Genomic DNA, 25,570 nt, shown 5'->3' on the forward strand with positions numbered 1-25,570 from the left:
AAATGGAATCATACTGTATTTATAGATGTCTATATTCCATGTTGCTCACATTCATATCACAGCTATCTTTTGATAGCTTTTTATTAGTTATTATCTGCCATACTTTGGGGAAATAGGAGTTATTGTATGGATGAATAAATCTGTGTAACAGGTTATAATAAACTACCACATACCAATAAAGAAAAAAATGTGAAGGTAAAAATTCCTGAAAGTAATATCATATCAGATGTGTATGTGAGTGTGTGTGCATGTATAATATATAGACAGATAGATAGATAGCTTACACATATATGTGTGTGTATATATATATACTAGAGGCCCGGTGCACGAAATTCGTGCACGGCGGGGATGGGGGCGGGGGGGGTAGTGTTGTCCCTCAGCCCAGCCTGCAGTCTCTCCAATCTGGGACCCTTCAAGGGACCTTCATTTTTTCCTTCAAGGGTGTGATGGAAAAACCCTAGATCACCTTCTTGGATTCTTATAACCCAAATTACCAAGAACACTGCAAGTGGTGGCCTACAGGGAGCTTAGCCAATGAGTTGTCAGAAAAGGTATTTACTCTCAGACTGGTTTGGCTCAGTGGATAGACCGTGGGCCTGCAGACTAAAGGGTCCCAGGTTTGATTCCTGTTAAGGGCATGTACCTTGGTTGGAGGCATATCCCCAGTCGGGAGTGTGCAGAAGGCAGCTAATGGATGTTTCTCTCTCATTGATATTTCCGACTGTCTATCCCTCTCCCCTCTTCTCTGTAAAAAAAAAAAAAATCAATAAAAAAATTTTTTAAAAAAGGTGTATCCTCTGTAGCTCATGCAGCCCCTGGGTTGTGTCCACTGGGCTAGGGGCATGTCCCTGCCACCCGGTGGTGGCTGCCGGGGTCTCCGCACACCCCAGAGGCCAGCAGCCATCCCCCTGTGGAGGGTGCTAGGCTGGGGGCGTGGACACAAACCGCCACTTGGTGCTGGAGCTTGGAAAGCCTCTGGGGCAGGGCGGGAACATCCCCGTCTCCAAACGCCCCAAGGCCAGCAGCCAGCCTGACCATGGGCCTCAGGCTCGGGGCATGCGGGGACCCTGGGCGGCACGCAGCAGTGGCCACCAGGGTCTCGGCACAACCCAGAGGCCAGCAGCTAGCCCCCCGATCCTGGGCGCCTGGCTGGGGGCGTGGCCCCAAACCGTCGTTTCGGACGGGAGCCTTTGCAAGCTGCTGGGGGCAGGGCAGGAACGCAGGGATGTTCCTGCCCCGCCAGGTGGCTTAGCACCTACACCCATAGGCTTCAAGTGGCCAGGGGGCGTTCTGGGACCCCTGCCACTCAGGACCTAAGCACGGGCCTACAGGCTAGGAGCGGCCTGGGTCCGGAGTATGTTTCCTGGACCCAGGCCGCTCAGTGCCCGCATATGCAAATTAACCGCCATCTTGGTGGTTCTGATTGGCTGTGGGCATAGCGAAGGTGCGGTCAATTTGCATGTTTCTCTTTTATAAGGTAGGATGTATATGTGTGTGTGTGTGTGTGTGTGTGTGTGTGTGTGTGTGTGTGTATGTATGTATATATGTATATATATATTTGAGAGAGAGAGAGGAAGGGAGAGGGATAGAGCTAGAAACATGGATGAGAAACATCATGATGGGCTGCCTCTTGCACACCCCCTACTGGGGATCAAGCCCACAACCCAGGCATGTGCCCTGAATGGGAATCGAACCCTGACCTCTTGGTTCCTGGATCGACACTGAACCACTGAGCCACACCAGCCGGGGTACAGGTATATTTTTTTAAATTCAGTGTTTAAAATGGGTGCTAAGTCAACCTGTGTTAGAAACAAAAACTTCAGAGAAAATTAAAGACTAGTTTTTTAGTTAGCTTTTTCAGAAGTATCAATATTTTCTAAACACTAAAGGTACACTTAATATATCAATGTCTTTTTAAAATCATGAGAGGTTACTGAATCTAAAATGATTTCCAGAAATGAAGACTGTTTTCTAGACATTTTACTATACAAAAATAAGAAAAGTTTACTGCCCAAAGAGAATGGAATACCAACTAACAGTTAGCCTAGTCAAAGTATATAAGAAATCATTTTCTGATTAAAAAATAAAATCCCTTATATGAAACAACAGAAGTTGAGAAAAGCAATAGTAGCATAAATTTATGTAAATGGCCAAAGCTCTTCTTTCATGCTCATTAATTGAGATCCAGTTTTCCTGTCAAGTATTTGATGTAGCATGAACAAAATGATCAGAAGATAGCATTCGAAATTAATTTAACCTAATCTACTACATCTTTTGAAATAGTATGGAAACCTACAAAAACAAAATTTAGAAAAATCAGAAGAGGCAGAAATGAATGCAAAGAGAAAATAAAACGCTTAGAAGTAATTTTTCATAGGCACAATTTCAAGTATTATTTCATAAATAAATCTCAAGAAAATAATCTAACGCAGAAAATAAGAAAGTCACTTAAATATAAAACAAGAAAAATGATGGAATATACTTGTAGTGATTGAAAATAATGATAATGTATCTGAAGAGCATTTAAAGATATTAAATATGTTTATGTAAAATAAAAAATCAGGATATGAAAAAAGCTTGGGGATTTGGGAGAGTGGCAAAAAAGCTACAAAACAAAAGGAAAGAGGGAATAGTATCAACAAAAAAGATTTCTCCTATGAAATGAATTCTAAAAATAGAGCAATTTATATTTTCCCAATTCTGTGATGATTTTTTCCATTCCCATGTAAACTGAACAATTAAACTCTGTATTTTAAGTTAGCTCAGTATAATATGAGAGTCTAACATGCCATTCCAAAGGTAGCATAATTCACTGAACTGAAAAATGAAGAGTCTCTAAATTTAAATTTTGGTTTTGCTATCACTTACTTCCTGATTTTAATTAGCATCTCTAAGCCTAATGTTTTTCATTCATAATAGGCAAATAACAACCCCAAATATATAGGGTAGAATGGATATTCTGTAGATAATGAGATAAAGAAACTTTTTAAATTATCAGTTTTTCTGTTGAAACATGTTATATGCATAATCCTAATTTTAAAGTAGTGATTATGATACTGTAAATTATTTAACATTTTACAATATATACAGGGCTTCCTTCAAAAACATAATTACATTTCATTCACAACAAAACAAAAATTTGCAAAAGATGGGGCAATTATTATCCCCACTTTAACCAAGTCTGAGGCTATTTTCAGCCAAACACTGAATATGACAGCATAGGAAACAGTAGAGTTTGCATGCTCCACTTCCTCTAAATTAAACTTAATCCTGGGATCTCAATATTTCTTAGATTCCCCCTTACTTCTGGGTTGCCTTTTACTTTTTTTTAGGGGTTTTGACAAGGAGAAGAAACATGCCTAAACTCTAGAATAAAATTTGATAACTGAATCTAATAATAAAAATGATCCAGTGTTTTTAAATCCAAAGTGTCTAAGCTAAATCTAGCCAATGAGTTTTAGTTTTAGAATTACATATGACATCTAACCATCAGGAGCTAGGTTTGACACAAAATCAGAAAAATCCTTTATCAGCAATGAACAGATGTGCTGACTTTTTTGTGTCAAAGTCAAGTTCTCAAAAAAAATGATACTTTAAACAAGTACCTCAGGGGTTGCATCATGAACTTGATTATGCAACATTGATAATGTGTTTGTAACTATAGATGTATGTACACTTTCAGGAGTGATTACATCCACTTTTATTTCTTCATATAATTGAACTGTCACTTTCAAAATATTTTAAAACATTTTGCACAGCAAGATAAATGGACTATTTTAGAATTTAAACCACTAATATTACTAAGAGAATCAGTTAAAGAACACTATACTCAAGGGACACCCTTAGTTTAAGATCACCAAGGAAGATGGGCTCTCAATAAAATGATTAAAAAACAGTGAAAAAAATGTATTTTGACTTTAGACCAATTTGACTTGGAGCTCTTTTATTATTCAAAGCCATTACAAACCTCTTTTCCTCTCAGTGGTCTAGTACACCAGGGCTTCTGAATGATATATAAAGCATAAAGGCAAGGTAGGCCTATCAGAATAACAAAATCATGTGTGATTTTGATGAAGCCAAAACTAGCCCGATCAGGTAGAGTTGTAACAATTTTGAAAAGAACTAATTTTATTTAGTAATTAAAACTTTACATTTAGAGATTTAAAACATTAGGAAAACCTTAATCATCCATGCTGTAAAGTATTATGCAGCTGTTAAAATAAATGAAGTACTTTCTCATGAACTAATATGGTAGGATGCCTGTGATATATTAAATAAAAATGACAAATTGCATAATCATACAAGTAGTATAATTCCCATTAAAAAAAGAATGCTCAGGCCCAGCTGGTGTGGCTCAGTGGTTGCGCATTGACCTATGAACCAGGAGGTCACGGTTCCATTTAGGTTGGGGTACATGCCCAGGTTGTGGGTTGCATACCCAGTGGAGGGTGTGCAGGAAGCCACCAATCAATAATTCTTTCTCATCATTGATATTTCTATCTCTCTCTCCCTCTCCCTTCTCTCTGAAATCAATAAAAATATATTTAAAAAAAAGAACGCTAAGCATATATTTGTGTGCCCACACTCACACATTTGTAAACATTAAAAAAAGACTTTGAAGCATTAGTATGAAACGTTAACAGTGATTTCCACATTTGTCAATATCTGATTTACTTTTATAATTATTTTATGATTTATTTTTACAATTATTTTGGGGGTATCATAGAGCATTCATATATCTTTATATCATAAAATTAATTCAGATGCTTTAAAAAATCTAAGTTCATATATATACATTACATTTGTTTAAAATTTTTAAACAAAATTTAGTTGTTTTGGCAGTTGTTTAGTTAGTAAAGGTCACTAGGAACAAGCTTCCTATTTAAACAAAGGGGCAAAGAAAAACTTACTAAGGTAAAATAAATGACTGCAAAATATCTTGGAATTAAAATCTTTCATAAATAATAGAAACAGTGTGCAACCAAACAGTATGTTCAGACAGTGGCTATAGCCCTAGCCATCTGGCTCAGTGGACAGAGCATCAGCCTGCAGACTGAAGGGTCCCAATTCCAGTCAAGGGAACAAGCCGGATTGTGGGTTTGATCCCCAGTACGGGGCGTGCAGGAGGCAGCCAATAAATGATTCTCTCTCATCATTGATGTTTCAGTCTCTCTCTTCCTCTCCCTTTCTGTCTGAAATCAATCAAAATATATTTAAAATGGAAAAAGACAGTAGCCAAAAAGTATATAGGAAAAGTGGCAAAAATGATTGAAAGTTGATAAAATATCCAAAATCAAATGTTAACCAAATTCTGCACATTCAGGGATCCAAGTACTATATCAAACTTCCTTTAATTCAGTAATCTAATAATCTCATAATTGTACTCTCTTCCTCTGAACATTCCTTAAAGTACTTAATATGTAAACCTGCATTTCATTGTTTAAAAATGTAAGACATTTTTAATCTTAAAGTAAAAATTATAAAACTTGCTAATCAGGTTGAGATAACGAAATACCACTTCAGTGCTTTACAAACAACCACTTCAGTTTATTACATCCAACATAATGGAAAATATTAATTATCCTGGGGCAAGTATCAAATTTGTTATGTTAACAAATATATACAATAGTTTTTACATTTGCAATTCTGCATGTGTACATACTTTATAGTAAAATATAGCACACTCTTACCCCAGCTTTGAAAATCCCAGTGAAGTTCTAGATAAAAGTCACCTAGCTAGAAAATGAAATATGAATAAGTACTGAATGCATGCACCTTAGTTAATAGCTGTTATTATCTATTTAACATTTTGCTTTTTAAAAATCTGTTATCATTTAAGGTCTATAGACAAAAATAGAAAATTTCAAAGCTTAGAGAAAAAGAAAATGTCCATTATTTAAAATAAAACATTACAATAGCACACATTTATCTACAAAGGAAAATATGCACCACTATAAATTTTATAACATTTTAATTACATAGGAAAATATCTGAAACTGATAGACATTTACATTTGCATAAATAGTCCTTTTCTCAGCATAACTAAAATAACAGTAAGTACTATTGTAAAAATAGTTAATAACTTCAGAAGTTATAAAAAATGATTTCCAAAATGATTATTTATATAGCCTCATAATGGTCTAAAAAAAACAACCCATTGCAATAGAAACTTTTATCTCTGCAAAGTAATAACACAAAGGTTTATTAAATCTGAAATAATATGTTACCATATGAGAACTATAGAGCAAAACTTTATTTCACAAATTAAAAACTAAACACCCAAAGACTGTAACTGTTAAAGAAACTATTTATAATCAAATATTCTAAAAAAAAAAAAATTGTATCTTCAGAGCTCAAAAAAAAAAAAAAGGCATACCTAAGAAAAGACATAATCGTCATCTTTCTTCCACAATTCTTTTAGGCATCAAAAATCCAGAAGAAAATATCAGAAAATAAGCCTCTCTTTCTGTGCGAGCACCCCCAGCTCTTACCATCAAGAGAAGGACACAAAAAGAACTATGTAAGGAAAATTCGAACTGCTCCTGCTAGGAGCAGGGGCTGCAGCTCTTAGAAATCTCCTAATCCCAAGGACAAAGAAAAATTATTGCCATTAACTATGACCCAGCTCTTTTTTCTTAGAGCTCTCATCTAAGAAAGCAATAATTCTTTATTTACTTTCCTAGTTCAAAGTGAATGGTGCTTCCCATAAGAGTACATTTTTACATCATAATCAGAGTATTGTGTTATGTTATTATTGTTTAACTAAAGCAGGATTTTTACCATTTCTTGACCCTTAATAATTAGTGAGAAATTAGACTGTATTTTAAAAAATGCTTAAAATCACACTTACAATTATTCTTTGAATACAAAATCAGCAAAGAAATATAGCCTACCTCTTTCAGGGCTTTTAATAATCGAGGTCGTTTTTCTTCAACACTTTCCCTGGATTGCTGTTTAAGCTTCCTTAAAAGAGCAGTAACTAAAATTTAAATTTAAAATTTTTTTTAATTTAAAATAGATTTCACCATACTAAAAAATATTATTTCACAAATAAAATTTTATTTCACTGACTTTTATACAGATATATTGAGAGATATAGTTAGTAAATAAGTTTAGTAAGGCTATTATTATTCACACTAATTTTCCTAGTTTTAAATTATCTGTATGAATTTACCTGACTGAGCCAAGATTTACCAATCTCAATCAGATAATGCAATGTCCTGTTGTAATACTGATCTAAACGATCTCAAAGTTAGCAGATCTCAAAAATCAAAAATCCCATTGGATACCACTTTTCTAAAAACATAAGTATCTACAACTGTTTCCAGGTACTGTATATCTGTTCTAATTTTCAGTAGAGATTGTATTTTCACATAATACTAATACAGAAAAAAATACAGAAATGAATCCTATTCTATCTTTAACAATAACTTCTGAATCTAATAAAACCTGAAGACCTCCTTAGTATTTTCTCAATAGTTAAGAGATTCAAATGTAAACACTGCATTAAAGTGCAAACCCCAGCATTACTACTTATTAGCTGTGTATAAATTTGGACAAGTTATAAAATTTTCCCAAACTTGTTTCTTTTTTTTCATTTGTCAAATAAGAATAAAATAAAATCTACTATATAGTTACTGTTAAGCCTCAATATAAATTGCTTATTACTGTGCCTATAATTAAGTAAATATGATTTTTATCTATTAGAATGATGATCTAAGGTTGACTAGCAAAAATCAGTTAATCGCGAACATTTACTTAAATAAGGGAAAACACTAGACTTAAGTGAATTAAGGCTACCAAAATAAGAAGGAAAAATGTAAATCGAGATTAAAAAATATATACATCAATACGTGATTTCTCCTCCTAGTCCTGACATATTTTTTCATATACATATACAGATATACTAAAAGCCCGGTGCATGAAAATTCATGCACTGGAGCGGGGGATCCCTCAGCCCGGCCTGCCCCCTCTCACAGTCCGGGAGCCCTCAGGGGCGGGAGGCAACCCAGCGATCAGGGGAAGATGACACCCCCATCACACCTCTGCTACTGCCACTGCTGGCAGCGCAAGCCTCGTCCGGGTCTGGTTACCTGAGCCTTGGGCGGCCCTGGGCGGTTGGGCAGCTGCCATCCGAGGCTTGCCTGGGCCTCGGGCCGGCCCTGGGTGGCTGGGGGGCTGAGGGGACTGAGGGACTCCAGAGGCAGGTGCACAGAGCGGCCGGACCCGCCTAGGGGCAGGCCTGGCTGTGCCACATGCCTGCCACCCCATCAGGGCTGAGGGGACTGGGCGCCGCCATCTTGTGGCTGTGGGCGCTTCCATCTTTGAGGGCATGGCAGTCAATTAGCACATTCCCTCCTTATTGGCTGTGGGTGCTGCCATCTTTGTGATGGTGTGACAGTCAATTAGCATATTCCCTCTTTATTAGATAAGCTATGTAAAAATACTATTATTTCCATTTTACAATATGCAGTCTTATAAACTATTTCAAGCCTATGTGGAATACACACAAAAACAGAAGGTTAAAAAAAGAGAAGGTCCTAGCTGGTTTGGCGCAGCAGATGGAAGCATTGGCCCGCAGACTGAAGGGTCCTGGGTTTGATTCTGGTCAAGGGCATGTGCCTTGGTTGCAGGCTTTTCCCAGCTCTGGTCAGGAGCCTGTGGGAGTCAACCAATCAAAGTGTCTTTCTAACATGGATGTTTCTCTCTCTCTCTCTCTCTCTATCTATCTATCTATCTATCTATCTATCTCCCTCCCTTCCACTCTCTAAAAAACAATGGAAAAATATCCTCGGGTGAGGATTTAAAAAAAAAAAAACAACACAAAAAAAACTGAAAGAAACAGAAAGAAGAATGACAGTGAAAGACTGAACCAGATTTGTTTTGTCCACATAGGCCAAATTAGGAAAAGGCCAAGGAAGAATTCTGAAGAAGAGTAAAATTTATTCTTATTTTTAACCATAGATCTAACAATAATTCCAATATATTTTAAAAAGCCAAAAAGCAAAGAATAATGTTTAAATTACTAAAGATCTTAAAGACCAGTAAAAGAGGCTGAGACCTAGAAGCCAAAGAACATGAGACCTTATTTCATTTATAAACTAGCTGTGTTACATATATTTTTAACACAGTGAAAAACTCAAAAGCAAAAATAAACAAACAAACTAGCTCTGTGACCTAGGTCAATAATTCCCAAATACAAGTCTACATTTCAGTGACCAATTGTTCAAGTTTCCAGTGATATGCAGCAAAATGAAAAAATTGGAAACTAGGATGGTTTTAATTTATAAGTTACATATTATTTAATTCAAGAACTATTCTTGCTACTATTTTTGGCTTTAAAAATGTCTTTTTCTTAATAAAATGATCCCAGAAGAAGGCAGTTATCTTTTTTAAATATATTTTTATTGATTTCAGAGAAGAAGGAAGAGGGGGAGAGAGAGAGAGAGACATCAATGATGAGAGAGAATCATTGATCACCTGCCTCCTGCACGCCCCCTACTTGGGATCGAGCCCGCAAACCTGGCATGTGCCCTTGACCAGGAATCGAACCTTGACCTCCTGGTTCATAGGTCACTCAACCACTGAGCCACGCAGGCTGGGTGAAGTTATCTTTTTTTTATTTTTTAAAGTTCTTATACACTAAAATAAAAATGTTAGCTATTCTGCATGAATCCTCAAATAAATTTTTTCTGGTCTGTGAAATCCAAATAATTGGGAACCAATGACCTAGATCAGTGGTCGGCAAACTCATTAAGTCAACAGAGCCAAATATCACAGTACAACGATTGAAATTTCTTTTGAGAGCCAAATTTTTTAAACTTAAACTTCTTCTAATGCCACTTCTTCAAAATAGAATCACCCAGGCCATGGTATTTTGTGGAAGAGCCACACTCAAGGGGCCAAAGAGCTGTATGTGACTCGCGAGCCGCAGTTTGCTGACCACGGACCTAGATAATCATTAAGATTCTATACAGATTCAAATTTGTATGAATCTGGTTAACCTTCATGTTTGTTATAATTTAACTCTAATATCAGAGATGCATTTACCCAAATGTAGTAGCTTTTCTTCCTCACTATAAGCTCAAATATTTTAATAAATCTTTATTCAACCTCTCTTGCCTTCAAATTGAAATGGGCCTCTGTTGAATGTAAAAAATAAAAAGAATTCAATTCCTAGCCTGAAAAGGTATCTTCTTAATGTACTAGTAAAGCAGAAGCCATATTTTTTCATCAACTGAACATATTGCAACTGACTGAAGGCATTCAATAAATAATACAAAATGTTGTAAAAATTACCAAACATTATTAAAAAGGTAGTAACAATACTATATATCACAGTAATATATGCAAAAAGAGATTCTTGTTCTATGAGACTTCAAATTAAAAAGAAAATCACATCAACTCAAACTTTCTTATGGAAGCAGAAACATTCAGGATGCAATTATACAAAATTACCACTATGTTTTTGGGGTTTCAGTATTTGCACTTCCATATTTTAAAAGTCATACTCAAATGGTAATAGATAGAATTCATACTCAAATAAAATTAGCTTTAGAGGACTTAAATGGTATTAGATAAATTCATACTCAAATGAATTCATACTCCAATAAACTACAATTTAACTTTCTCTTGCCTTCTTCTCCCAGTATTTTTCAAGTTTTCCATTTATTGTTCCTAAAGCTTCTAGAACTATGCTCTATTGCTCCAAGTATTACTTAAATCTGTACCTTCTGCCTTCCACTTCCCTCTACACTCCAGTCTAATTATTTCCCACTTCTTACTTGGAGAGTTCTTCCTGGGTATGCCACACATAACTCAAACTCACCAAGCTTAACACCTAATTATTTAAATCCCATATTGCTCTTCCTTCTATATTCTATACATTAATTAATCAATGAGTTCACCATTAATACATGATAGAGATCTTGGAATTACTCATAATCCTTCTATCACTACCCAGGATATAATCAACCATTGTCAATTCTTTCATTTAATTATCTTTCTAATCTATCCCTTACTTCTCTAAACACAGTATCTCTTCTTTAAGACAAGATTGCCACATTTGATCTAAAGATTATTTTTCTAAAAATCTATTGTCTCCCACTCAATTAAAAAGTCTTAGGTTTTATCTAATAATCTCAAACCCTGCTTTGAAGTCTTCTGGGGCTCCTTGCTGGCTCCATCCCCAGTTGGGGGCATGCAGGAGGCAGCCAATAAATGATTCTCTCATCATTGATCTCTCTCTCCCTCTGCCTTCCTCTCTGAAATCAATAAAAATATTTTTTAAAATATCACTGTACAGAAATCACTTTTATAACATCCTTAACTACAATGTGCCTCAATTTTTACATTAAAATTTATTACTATATATCCAATAACTTATTTTCTTTTTTTTAAATATATTTTATTGATTTTTTACAGAGAAGAAGGGAGAAGGATAGAGAGTTAGAAACACTGATGAGAGAGAAACATCAATCAGCTGCCTCCTCCTGCACACCTCCTACTGGGGATGTGCCCACAACCAAGGTACATGCCCTTGACCGGAATCAAACCTGGGACCTTTCAGTCCGCAGGCCGACGCTCTATCCAATGAGCCAAACTGGTTAGGTTCAATAATTTATTTTCTTAGAAAACTCTGTTTACTGGCCTTCCCCATAGATTATGAATTACTAAAGAGTAGAAACCATGTCTTGATTCTCTACATCTTACTATATACACATGCGTTATAGTAAGGACTCAATAAATATTCACTAATGCTAAATAAGAGAATCCTTGAAAGTCACTTAAGTCTCAAGGTGGGTCAGAAATCCAGGAGCCCACCTGGTTTCCTTTCCACTCTGCTAATCGTTTAGAAATATCAGAACCCTTTCTGGGTAACTCAGTTGGTTAGAGTGTCATCCTGATACACCAAGGTGTGGGTTTAATCCCCAGTCAAGGCACATACAAGAATCAACCAATTAATGCATAAATAAGTAGAACAACAAATCGATTTCTTTCTCCCTTCCTCTCTCTCTAAAAAAAAAAAAAAAATCAATGAAAAAATTTTAAAATATATCAGAGAAAGTTTATTCAGACCAACTGCTACAATTTTTAATTTATTCTCACTTTCTTAGAGCTGTATATTTTTATCTTTTCCCTAAAATAATTCTAGGGTTAGTACAGTTTCTTGCTCTCATAAGGGTCTCCTGATGTTTGTCCAGAAAGGACAACTTACAATGAATAACTTACATATACATATACATATACATACTAGTATAGTTGTTAAAATATCACAATTTTATCTCATATTAAATCTTAAGCCCAAATCTAACTTCATCATTAAAAGTTGTCCAAGGTGTTCAGAAACTCCACAAATATAATATGTGGATTACTTATAAAGCTAAAACATAAGAAAAAAACCATAAGAGACCAAAACTTAGCATCAAAAATAAAATTAAAACCAAGTAACAACTCAGGAGTGTCCAATGTTATGCTTTTTTTTTTTAAGTAAAACTACTAAATTTTTTTATAGTTCCTTCTACAAAGCTAGACTGAAGTGATTATTTTCAGCCTCAAAGTATAAAAGATAGTATCGCCATTCAATATTACCATTCAAAATTTTATAAAATTTTCAACTATTGAGATGTGTTTGACAAAAATAAGACATGTATATGAAACTCAAAAGAAAAAAGAAAAAATAGGCGTAGGAGGAGGGAGAGTGGTATAACTGAACAGTATATAAATTGTGAAAAATATATCTGTCATTTTTTGGAAATTCTCTAAAGACTAAAACAGACACACTTGTTCCTTGATTTTAGTAATTAAAGCAGATAGATAACTGATATTAATGCACCGATTATTTTCAATTCAAACTAATCTTCAAAAAATTAAGCAGTTGTCAGAAAGGACAATCAAGTCTCAATGTTTTTATTTTTATTTTTTCTCAATGTTTTTAAAAAGTCCTTCAATCTAAATTCTATAAAGCCATGGCCAGAGTTTCCCAATGGTTAGAACATCAGCCCCTGCATTGAAGGGTCTTGGGTTCAATTCCCGGTCAAGAGCACATACCTCACTTGCAGGTAAAATCCCTGCCCTGGTTGGGGTGTGTGCAGGAGGCAACCAATTGATGTGTCTCTCTCACATCGATGTTCCTCTCTCTCCTTTATTTCTCTCTTTCTCCCCCTTCCCTTCTACTCTCTGAAAATCAATGGAAAAAAAATATCCTCAGGTGAAGATTAAAAAATTAAAAAATGATATAAAGAAACAACGAAGAATAGGGCAGAATGCTGTAAAAAGAGAAAAAAACATACTTTTAAACATAATTCCTCAATTATTTTTATGTATCATCCAATGTTCAAGTTCCTAATAATCCATATATAAGCTTATAAATAACTACACACTTTTCAGAGCATGAAATGTTATGCTAAATGAAAAATATTTCAAATGCATCACTTCATATTTTTAGACTATATAACAACAGTAATTTATATTGCTTACTCATCTGTCTATCTCCATAGCTGATGGCTTCCGCCAGTGGGCTCCATCCCTGAGCATTTTTCACTTTTACTGGAGCATTGTGAGCCAAAAGTAAATGGGCACATTCTGAAACATAAAGTGGTAATAATATCAAACATCATGTAATTTTTAGAAGCTCAATATAAAACTCATGTAAAAATTCAAGAAACCAAATTAATAGAAAACAAATCTATAAAATATATACTGCACAATGGATAATTAAATATTTAATTCCTATGTATCACCCAGTCAGTGTGCCTCAGTGATTGAGCATCAACCTGTGAACCAGGAGGTCACAGTTCCATTTCTGGTCAGGGTACATGGCCAGGTTGTGGGTTCAATCCCCAGTGGGGAGAGTGCAGGAGGCAGCCATTCAATGATTCTCTTATCATTGATATTTCTATCTCTCTCTCCCTCTCATTTCCTCTTTGAAATCAATAAAAATATTTTTTAAAATAATAATAATTTCTATGTATCTTAACCAGGTTATTTCAGATCCTCAGATTCACGAAGTATCCATTCTAAAAATAAATTGGATCTCTCTGCAATGGAAGAATTATGTTTCTTAATAATTGTTCTCAAGAGTATTTTGAAAATGTTTTCTACTCTGAAAGATAACCCAAGAACCTCAAGAGTAATTTACATCAAACAAAAAAGATTGTAATATCAAATGAAAAGCTCATTATTTATTTCAACTCTTAAACAAGTGAACAAACTTAGTGGCATTAATAGTAAGATACTGTGTATCCCAAAGTGATACCATAAAATAAAGTTCATAGAGCTCCCTGGGCCCCTTCCCAGAGCCCCAGTGCCCCTTCTCCTGGCTCCTCATCTGCCCAAACCCTCTCAACTTCCCAGGCCCCTCTCCATACCCAAAAGAAAAAAGAAAAGAAAAAAAAAAAGTTCATCATCACCTATGCAGCATGCTTCCCAGAAATGTTTAACCTGAATCTAATTAAGCCTCTATAGTTCATTTTCAATTTACAGGAGAGACTGAAAACAAAAAAAAGTTAAATAATATCCTGAGAAAATATCAGGTAAATCCGAGATGGGGGGACATTCTACAAATTAGCTTGGGCAAGACTTCTAACAGGTACACGGGAGGAAGAAAAAGCTGGGCAAATTTTTCTAGATTAAGATAAAGAGACATATCAACCAAATGCAATGAGTAAGCCTTGAATGTATCTTTGTTTGATATAAAACATCTATAAAAGACATTTTTCAACTGAAAAAAAATCAAATCTGAATTAGATATCAGATATTACAATAATATTAATTTTCTTAGGTGTGATAACAAGATCATGGCTATGAAGGAAAATGACTTAGAGATGCATGCTAAAGTAGTTGGTGGTAAAATGTTATTATGTCTACATCTAATTTTTAAATGGTATAGCAACAGTAATACATATAAACTGCTAAGATAAAGATAATGTGAATATGATAAAATATTAACAATTACTGAACCTAGATGGAGATTATTTCAATGTTCATTGTGATAATCTTTCACATATATTTGAAAGTTTTCATAATAAACTGTTAAAAAAAGGAATGTAAAAATGATTTTAAAGGAATAAATTTAAGCTATCTCAATGTGGAATATCCATTGTACTGCTAAATGAAAATGCAGAACTATATTATGATCCCAATTTTTAAAAAGGAATAACTAAAAAATTACATACATGAATATGTGTTTAGACACATACACACATATCTACACTAATAAAAGAGAAACATGCAAATTGACTGTACCTCCACTATGCCCACAAGCCAATCAGGAGCGAGTATGCAAATTAACTCAATCAAGATGGCTGCAGCCACAGAGTGAGCAGGAGGCTTGGGTTTCCCCAGCAACGGAGGAAGCCAAGCTTCCAATCCGCTCTGGCTGGCCCTGGCCTCCGCTGAAGGCTACAAAGTTTCAATTATAGAAGATAAATAAATCCCAACAAAAATGGCAGCAGCCACGGAGCTAGAGAGAGCAGGAGGCTTGTGTTGCCCCCGGTGATGGAGGAAGCCAAGCTTCCCATAGCCGTGGCTTGCCCTGGCCTCCGCTCAAGGCTACAAAGTTTCAATTATAGAAGATAAATAAATCCCAGATACCAGGGCCTCCACTTGGGTCGCCAAGGGGCATGGCCGGCCTGCAAACCACCATAGGCTCCTCACCCAGGCCGCCCCACGCCCCAAGGGAACCCCTACACTGATCCAGGACACCCTTCAGGGCAAACCAGCCAGCCCCCACCCATGTACCAGGCCTCTATCATATCTAATAAAAGAATAATATGCAAATTGACCATCACTCCAACACAAAAGATGACTGCCCTCATGTGGACACAAAATGGCCGCCATAAGATGGCCAGCAGAGGAGGGCAGTTGGGAGGGACCAGGCCTGCAAGGGAGGGCAGTTGGGGGCAATCAAGCCTGCAGGGGAGGAAAGTTAGGGGTGACCAGGCCAGGAGAGGAGGGAAGTTGAGGACAACCGGGCCTGCAGGGAAGGGCAGTTAGGGGGGACCCAGGCCTGCAGGGGAGGGCAGTTAGGGGCAATCAGGCTGGCAGGGGAGCAGTTAGGCATCAATCAGGCTGATAGGTGAGTGGTTAGGGGATGATCAGGCTAGCAGACAGAAGCAGTTAGGGGCAAACAGGAAGGCAGGCAGGTGAGCAGTTGGGAGCCAGTAATCCTGGATTGTCAGAGGGGTCCCAGATAGGAGAGGGTGCAAGCTGGGCTGAGGGACACACACCCCCGTGCACAAATTTCATGCACCGGGCCTCTAGTTTTTATATAATTTGTATATAATAGTAAGCATGGAAAAAAGTATAGAATAATATCCAGCAGGTTAACATGGCTCACCATGTTAATTGGGAGGAGGGGGTTAGTAAAAAGAGAAAATGATAGACTAGATAAAAAGAATTTTTAAAAATAAATCCTATATAATAAAGAACTAATATGCAAATGGTTGTCCCGCCCTCATGTCCTGGCGACAGGGCTGGGGGACCTGAGGCCACAACCCCCGCCCCAGGGCCATGGGACCTGAGGCTGTGCTCCCCGCCCGGCAGGGCTTTACTAGGGACCTGAGGCTACACTCTCCCCCCGCCCCCCCCCCCGCCTGGCAGGGCTTGACGGGGGACCTGAGGCCACGCCCCCCCCGCCCCGGTGCTGAGCCAGGGGACTGGAGTCCACGTGACCTGAGGCTGCAATGGGGTACCTGAGGCCATGACCCCCACCCGGTGGGGCTTGACAGGGGACCTGAGGCTGCACCCCCTGCTGGTGGGGTTTAACGGGGGTGGGGCTGGCCGGGTCTGGGTCTCGCGCGATTTTGAGGCACGTGTGGGTGGGCGAGGACTTGACTCTGGGTCCCGCAGTGTGCCCCAGACTCTGACAGAAGGGAGATTTTCATATACATTTTACTTATTTTCTTTCATCTCTGACACTTCTATTATAGAGAAGGGGCAAATAGCAATATTAAAATATTTCCTTTAACCTTTTGCACTAGGATGACTCGACATGGTTAGCATCGGTAGCAGCTCTTTTTATACTCTTTCAATGTATCAATAATTTGAAATATAAAAAAATCCAAATAAATAAGTTTGTATGAAAAGAAACTCCAGTTTTTTATTCTACTGCCACACTTTGTAAAATCTGGAGTATTTAAAAAATTAAATCCCGAGTAGAATAAAGGAATCGAGAAAAAAGCAAGCAAGTGCAAAGGGTTAATTAATTCCCTTTTAATGTGCACGAATTTCATGCACCAGGCCACTATTAAATAAATAAAATGGACCCTCTCCTCAAGAAACCTAACATAGGGTTTTATATAAATGTGTATATGTATGCACATACAAAGAAGTTAGGGAAACACAAACATCAATAGATATCTACAGACTAGTAAAAGTATTTCATGATAAACATTTGAGTGAAAAGAAAAGCATGGCAAAGTACTGTATGTAGTGATTTAACTTCAGAAAAAGTAAACTATGCCTCTGTGTTATAAGTAGGAAGGTGTGCAAGGACATACATTAGGTTATTAATGTTAACAACATCAGAAAACAAGTAGGAGATATGTTTTTATACAAGTTGGGGGGCAAAAGTAGGTTTACAGTTGTTTGTATGGAAAAAGACATGCAGGTTATGATTATTACAATAGCTTTATTGACTTCTGTGTTTCACATGCTCACAACTATAAATCAACTTTTGCCCACCCCTGTACATCTTTGTTCTGTATTATTTCAAATGTTTCAATAAGCATGTATTAATAACTTAAAAATCATTAAAGAAAAAATTTTTAACTTAAAAATAATAATAAGCAAGATGCACAACAGTGTCTAAAGCAAATATCCCAATTGTGTAAACTAAGGTATAGGATTAGTATGATTTATATGTTATATACCTATATCAACTATGTTTTCTAATATACCACAGAACTGCTGAATTGGTGCCCTTTACTCACCAAGAATAACTCAACTGACATAGAAATGAGCAACTAAGGAAAAGTCATATAACCATAGATATGCCAATGATCTATGACATTCTCATACATTAAAAAAAAAAAAAAGAATCAGTCAAATGCCTTCTCTCTGTATTTTAAAAATGATAATAAGAAAACAAGGTAGTTATCAACCAGGCACAAAGGCTTAAAGAGTACATGAATGTGGCACAAAGAAGTTAAAACTTAAGTAATGTGGACAAAATGAAATCATGAGAAACAGTAATCACATATAAATAAGCAAAAACTATAAAGGTGATAAAATATAAAGAGAGTAGATGGGATAAGTAGGACAGTTGGAAACAAAACAAACATCCAGAGAGACCATTATGAAAGTTAGAATAATCCTAGAATTATCTCGGGGGAAATTTTTAAATTGCATATCCAAAAAAGACTGAGAATGAATTAAAAGTTGCAGCAACGGGCCTGAAGAATACATCTCTGATATCTAACAAAAAGTATAAGAATTAAAGATTAGTTTTCTATTTCATCTCCTGAAGATTCCTTAAATCTTCCTTAAGTATAATCCATTTTAATTAAAATCCATAGTTCAAAATCTTTCCTGCCAACATGGCCAACATGATCAATGGACCCAGAAATTCAGAAAAATCAGACTTCAACGGTGAAAAAATAAGGTTTTTCAGTTCGTTAAGATGAGCGAGAGAAATAAATAAAAGTGTAAAAGTCATATGATCGTCCTCTCTTTAACTCAATCAATAAATATAATTTGAATGAACTAGGAATTTATACTGTGCTTACAAAGAAGTATACAAACAGAAAGTGCCCCTCAACAAAGAAATCACAAAAGGTACAGTATATCTCTAAAGAAGAAGATAAAGAGAACAGAATTAAGTACAAGGTAGATGTTTTAACTTCTATTACACATTTTTTTTGACTCTTGTACAACCAAATATCAAAAAATATTAAAGGCCATAATTTTTTTAAAAAGTAAAAAAAAAAAAAAAGAGTATAAAAGTGGAAAAATAGCCCTAGCCAGTTTGGCTCAATGGATAGAGTGTCAGCCTGCAGAATGAGGGGTCCCAGGCTCGATTTGGACTCAATTCTGGTCAAGGGTATGTACCTCGGTTGCAGGCTCCCAACCCTAGGTTCGGGGCATGTGGGAGACAACCAATCGATGTGTCTCTTTCACATCAGTATTTCTCTCTATCTCTCCCTCTCCCTTTTACTCTCTCTAAAAATTGATGGAAAAAATATCCTTGGGTGAGGATTAAAAAACAAAGGGTGGAAAAATATAAATGGACAAATGTAAATTCGTCAGCATATTACTGAAAAGGACTCAGAACGAGCAAATACCAACATTATTTGCAGATCTTGACTCATCAGTTTCCCAAAATACCTTTCACAGAATTCTAGTGTCTCAAGATACTTAGGAAAAAGAGCAAACATCAAATAACTATAAGGAACAATGACTCCAAACCAACACTTTCCCCAACAACCCAGAGAGTCACAATGCATACCAAAGTTCTAAGAAGGTCCATAATAAAGAAAACTGCTTAATACTTATTAATCCACTATCTTCCAAACTGATAAGACCTGGAGACACTATTTTCCTCAAAATACTTACAATATCCCAGTAAACCAATGTTCTCTGAAATACAGTTTGTACAGGCTGATATAAACCTATGATGAAGCATAACAATACCTCCACCTAACATTAGAACACTTAGACCTGGGATGGTAAATATGCTTCATCTCACATTCCAATTCTGGTAAATCCATACTTAGTATTAAAGTACGAAATTTAGAACAGTAATCAGTCTTGGCATCTAATTAACTATGTCTGCCATGAAAACTGGAGGAAGACATGATATTAGCTAACTTTGATATAGATCGTATGTTTTTTTAATGGTTCTCAGGGAGTGTCAGGAGCCAAGAGTTGGTCAAAGGATTAACTCTGACCTTCAGTAAGTTACTGAAACTAGGCCCACTTCCTCTTGCCTGAGGACAAAGCATTCCTTCTGTAGCCGCCCTTCAACTGCCACACCCTTTATCTATAGTTACGACTTTAGCCGATTATCTAGGTCAGCCCCCACCCCTCCTAGGCATCCACCCTTCTAGAAATCACATATAAAGAACGCTGTAAAAAATAAAATTTCGAGGCTTGATCAGAAACCCCTTTGTCTTGCCCCCATTCTTTGCGTCCCTTGTCTGTCTCTCATTCTCTTAGGTGCGCCGCCTCGGTACCCCCGTTAGAAGACCCCGCTGGCCGGGGCAAATGAGATCAAGGCAGTTCAGAATAATAGGAATCTAAGCTCTAGAGCCTGATACTCCATATTCAATAAAATTCTGCAACTTTACTCTGGAAAAGTTGCTTAACTTCTCAGAGCTAAGTTTTTTTTAATCTGTAAAATGGGGATAATAATAGTATCTTCCTCATATGGTTCTTATGTTAAACAAGTAAATATGTGTAAAGCACTAAATGGTAAATGGTGAACATATTGTAAATGGTGAACATATTTGTTATTTTTTAAGTTCTGTTCCAATACCCTTTGGAAAAAAGTGCAAGTGTTTATTGGTCAAATTTAGCCAACTACATCTGATACATGTTTACCAATGTTGCTATACTAGAGATGACTCTCATGGCCTTCCCTACCCACATACCTGCTAAACATTCTTCCTTGTATTTCTGATTCCCTCTCCCACCCCCAACTCTCATCCCAATCTAGGTAGATGGAGCTGATTTCACAAAAGTAAATACGTATCCCAATTATAAGTCACTAGAGGCCCAGTATATGAAAATTCATGCACTGGAGGGAGGGTCTCTCAGCCTGGCCTGCCCCCTCTCACAGTCCGGGAGCCCTCAGGGGCAGGTGGTGATCCGGCGATCAGGAGAAGGCGACGCCCCCATCACACCTCTGCTGCTGCCATTGCCGGCAGCACAAGCCTCAGCCGGCCATGGTTACCTGAGCCTCGGGTGGCCCTGGGTGGCTGGACAGCCACCATCTGAGGCTTGCCTGTGCCTCGGGCTGGCCCTGGGCAGCCGCCATCCAAGGCTTGCCTGCACCTTGGGTGTCGGCCGGGCAGCTGCCATCTGAGGCTTGCCTGCGCCTCGGGCCGGCCCTGGGCGGCTGGGCAGCCGGCAGCCAAGGCTTGCCTATGCCTCAGGCTGGCCCTGGGCAGCTGCCATTCGAGGCTTGCCTGTACCTCGGGCCGGCCCTGGGAGGCTGGGGGGCTGAGAGGACTGGGAGACTCCAGAGACAGGCACCCTGATGGGGCTGAGGGGACTGGGTGCCACCATCTTGTGGCTGTGGGCACTGCTATCTTTGAGGGCATGGCAGTCAATTAGCACATTCCTTCCTTATTGGCTGTGGGCACCACCATCTTTGAGGGCATAGTGGTCAGTTAGCATATTCCCTCTTTATTAGATAGGATGAGCATGCCAGTCATTCATCACTGTGGCTTGGCTTGAGACGAATAAAACCCATCAAACATTTTGCTCACAAATTCAGGTACCTAAGAAACTAAACTAAAAAAAAAAAGAAAAGAAAAAAGAAACTAAACTATTTAGTGGTGAACACTGAAACCAGAAAGTCATGATTATTTTGTATTCTAGAACAGTTATTTTAGGTCATGTTCAATTTCCGTAAACATTGAAAAATAAATCAGGAAAACAGAGATTATACACACACACACACACACACACACACACTTATATATACATACACATACACATCTACACTAATAAAAGAGAAACATGCAAATTAACCATCACTCCGCTACACCCACCAGCCAATCAGGAGGGAATATGCAAATTAGGAGAAAGATGGCAGCGCTCAAGGTGCGGAGTGGCCGGGTGGGACAGGACGCCTGCTATGAGAGGGAGGGCGGAGGGCGAAGGCAACTACAGGAGCGGCACTCTGGCCACAGCGAAGATGAAGACTGCAGACTCTGCCCGGAGTCTGCACCGAAGACGAAGATGGCAGACTGGGTCCCAGGTGCCAGAGGAAAACCGGTGCTGGAAGCCAAGGGAAGGAAGGCCTATTGCACAAATCTCTTCGTGCAACAGGCCTCTAGTATATGTATATATCAGCATATACTAGGTATACCACAAGAAAAAGGCCGATGACAAATAGATGGATGGATGAAGGAAGAGAGGTAAGGAGGGAGGGAGAAAGGAAAGAAGGTAAGAAGGAAGGAAGGAGAATGAATGATCCCTCAAACTGTCTTGGTAATGCTTTTCCTGAGATGTAGCCAGTCCTCATATTTGAGTTTCTAAAATATGTAGCCTCTTCATGAATCTTTTTACTTAGAAGTTATTCAAGTTAGTCTGTTACTTCCAGGAAGAAAAAAAAGCAGCATAACTAAATAAAAAAATAAAGATTTGAGTCACCAATTTATACCAATTTAAAATCAAAATAAAGTTACCCTGCATATCATATGCTTCATTGAAGCATATGAACTTAAAAAACAAACTAGCAAAAGAATTGTGTGTGGTTTTTTTTCAACAAAGCAAGTTCTAGTAATACCCCTGGGATTAGCACCTATTGAGATCAAATGTTTATACCAACTACATTACACTATCCTACATAATAAAAGAGTAATACGCAAATTGACTTTCACTCCAACACACAAGATGGCGGCCCCCATGTGGTCAAAGATGGCTTCCCCCATGTGGACACAAGATGGCCAGCAGGGGAGGGCAGTTGGGAGGGACCAGACCTGCAAGGGAAGTCAGTTGTGGGCAATCAGACCAGCAGGGGAGGGCAGTTGGGAGGGACCAGGCCTGCAAGGGAGGGCAGTTGGGGGCGATCAAGCCTGCAGGGGAGAGCAGTTAGGGGTGACCAGGATGGCAGAGGAGGGAAGTTGGGGGCGACCAGGCCTGCAGAGAAGAGCACTTGGGGGGGGGGACCCAGGCCGGCAGAGGAGGGCTGTTGGGGGGGACCAGGCCTGCAGGGGAGGGCAGTTGGGGGGAACCAGGCCTGCAAGGGAGGGCAGTTGTGCGTGATCAGGCCAGCAGGGGAGGGTAGTTGGGAGGGACCAGGCCTGCAAGCGAGAGCAGTTGGGGGCGATCAAGCCTGCAGGGGAGGGCAGTTAGGGGTGACCAGGCCGGCAGAGGAGGGAAGTTGGGGGCGACCGGGCCTGCAGGGAAAGTCAGTTGGGGGAAACCCATGCCTGCAAGGGAGGGCAGTTGGGGGGGACCAGGCCTGCAGGGGAGGCCAGTTAGGGGCAATGAGGCTGGCAGAGGAGCAGTTAGGCATCAATCAGGCTGGCAGGGGAGTGGTTAGGGGGTGATCAGGCTGGCAGGCAGAAGCGGTTAGGGGCAATCAAGGAAGGCAGGCAGGCGAGCAGTTGGGAGCCAGAAGTCCTGGACTGTGAGAGGGATGTTCTACCGGGATCAGGCCTAAACGGGCAGTTGGACATCCCTCAAGGGGTCTCAGATTGGAGAGGGTGCAGGCTGGGCTGAGGGAAACACACACACCCCGTGCACAAATTTCGTGCACCGGGCCTCTAGTATATATATAAAGAGCCAGCGACCAGAACGCCATAACGACCATAATGACCATATCAACCAGTCGCTATGACACCCACTGCAACCAGTGAACCAGCCTGATCAGGGGTGGGGCCGGCCAGTCAACCTCCTGCAGCCCCTCCCCACCCTGCCCCACCCCAGATCGGCAACCCCCACCACGATCAGGGGAAGGGCTGGCCAGCCAACTGCCTGCAGCCCCTCCCCCTGGTCAGCCCCCAATGGGCCCCCACCACCCCATTCCCATGGCCTCTCCCCCGAGCCAGCTCTGCCCCCGATTGGCCCCTCCACTCCAATCAGGGGCAGGGCCGGCTGGCCAACCATCCATGGCCCCTCCTCCAGGCTACTGACCCCCGAATGGCCCCCCAACCAATTAGCCTATGGCCCCTCCCCTCCAGCCAATTCCGCCCCTGATCAGCCCCCCATCCCATTTGGGGGCAGGGCCTGCCAACCAATTGCCCACGACCCCTCCCCCCCCCCCCCCCCCGCCAGCCCAGCCCTGATCAGGCTCCATTTGGGGCAGGCCGGCAGGCCAACCTCCTGCCATCTCCTCCTCCTGACAGGCCCAGCCGGACCCCACCCATGCATGAATTCATGCACTGGGCCTCTAGTATAACAATAACAGTTATTCATAATGATACACCTAGATCAGAAAAAAATCTTAAAAATTAATAAGCCTGTTTAAAAAAAAGAATGAGTATATTTAAAGCAGATCTTTTAAATCACCTGTTTACACGTTGTTTTCTTAATTAAAAAATAAATAAGCATTAAATTTTTACAATCATATACAAAAGGTTAGACTTAGGAGTTTTTAATATAAAAGTCCACATTAAAGATTATAAAACTCTTTGAATATTAAAGGTATTACAATAATGAATAAACCTTAATATATGAAAGTAAGAGTCTCCTGAAATTATAAACACTTGCTTGACAAAATAACCAAGTAAGAACAAAAGCACATAATTTCATAAGGCATAAAGGTTAATATAAGATTTCCACTATGGGAAAATATTTATTTTTCATATACTGAATCCTAAGCTCAATTAGCAAATAAAATAATCAGGTTAATTTTTTAAATCTAAAAAGACAAAATTCACATGGAAAATTTAAAACTGACTATACATTAGTGAAGTTAAACATAAAAAAAAGAAAATATTTACTAACCTTTATTTCCTAACATCACAGCAAGATGTAAAGGAGTGTTTCCTAAAATAAAATAAAAAGTTAAATTAGTATAAAAACATAAGTGTGTATTTAAAAGTAGTTTCATCTCCTTCACAAATTTCCTGACAGATTTTAAGCAAAGTAAATGTGATTGCAAATGATCTTGTTTATATGGCAAATTCCAAGTCAGAAGATGCTAAGGTTTCCAAACATAATACAGCCAACTCCTCTTCCATTTGCCAACCCACCCCCACCTCTCTCCAAAAAATACCCATTTGCTTTAGGGATTTCTTCTCTAAATAGAGTAAGAGCTTCCTTTGCTGCTAATTTATCTGTCATATTATTCTTTGCTCATTCAGCAAACAACTTAAATACTTACTATAAACTCATTCTTGGAGATAAATATCAATAAGATCCAATCCCATCCTCAAGTTGTCAAAATTCTATTAGAAACTAATATGAAAGTAAATCATTGTTATATTATTTAGTAGAATAGAAGGGAGTGTAACATGATAATGAAACACAGGGCAGAGCACCTAATTTTGCCTGTGCAGAGAGACTTAAATATTCAAGATAGACCACAGTGAAAAAAGTCTTGAAGAAGGGATTAGAAATTTGTAGGAAAAGAAAGCAACACTGACTAGTCTTCCATTCAAATGCAAGAACAGTTTTGGGAAATACACAAAAAAGTTTATAATTAGTGTGAGTAAAGAGCTTGTAGGAGAACAGCAAATAATGAAATGGGAAATAATAGCAAAAGACAAATCAATGAGAACCTGTAGGCTATGCTATATCCTAGAGTTGATGTTATAGAATGACTAATTTAATTTCAAAATGATTTCCCAAATCATACAGCCTAAAAACTTCTTGATTATAGAAGAAATCAAAACTATAGTAACATCTAATCTAATAATAGACAAATATGCAAATTGACCGCACCTTCGCCACA

The 25,570-nt window shown here is 38.5% G+C and overlaps 1 protein-coding gene across 2 annotated transcripts in view; it reads right to left on the reverse strand.

Annotated features, from left to right (window-relative positions):
* ANKRD13C (ankyrin repeat domain 13C) overlaps positions 1–25,570 on the reverse strand; it is a 77,533-nt gene that overhangs the window by 31,647 nt on the left and 20,316 nt on the right. For both annotated transcript variants that reach the window (XM_054720968.1, XM_054720967.1), the window contains exons 2-5: positions 24,622–24,663; positions 13,480–13,584; positions 6,894–6,979; positions 5,691–5,736 (exon numbers count right to left, since the gene is read on the reverse strand). In XM_054720968.1, the coding sequence (XP_054576943.1) occupies positions 5,691–5,736; positions 6,894–6,979; positions 13,480–13,584; positions 24,622–24,663 (279 nt within the window). The remainder of the gene's footprint in view (positions 1–5,690; positions 5,737–6,893; positions 6,980–13,479; positions 13,585–24,621; positions 24,664–25,570) is intronic.

This window comes from Eptesicus fuscus, chromosome 9 (genome assembly GCF_027574615.1).
Source record: "Eptesicus fuscus isolate TK198812 chromosome 9, DD_ASM_mEF_20220401, whole genome shotgun sequence".
NCBI lineage: Eukaryota > Metazoa > Chordata > Mammalia > Chiroptera > Vespertilionidae > Eptesicus > Eptesicus fuscus.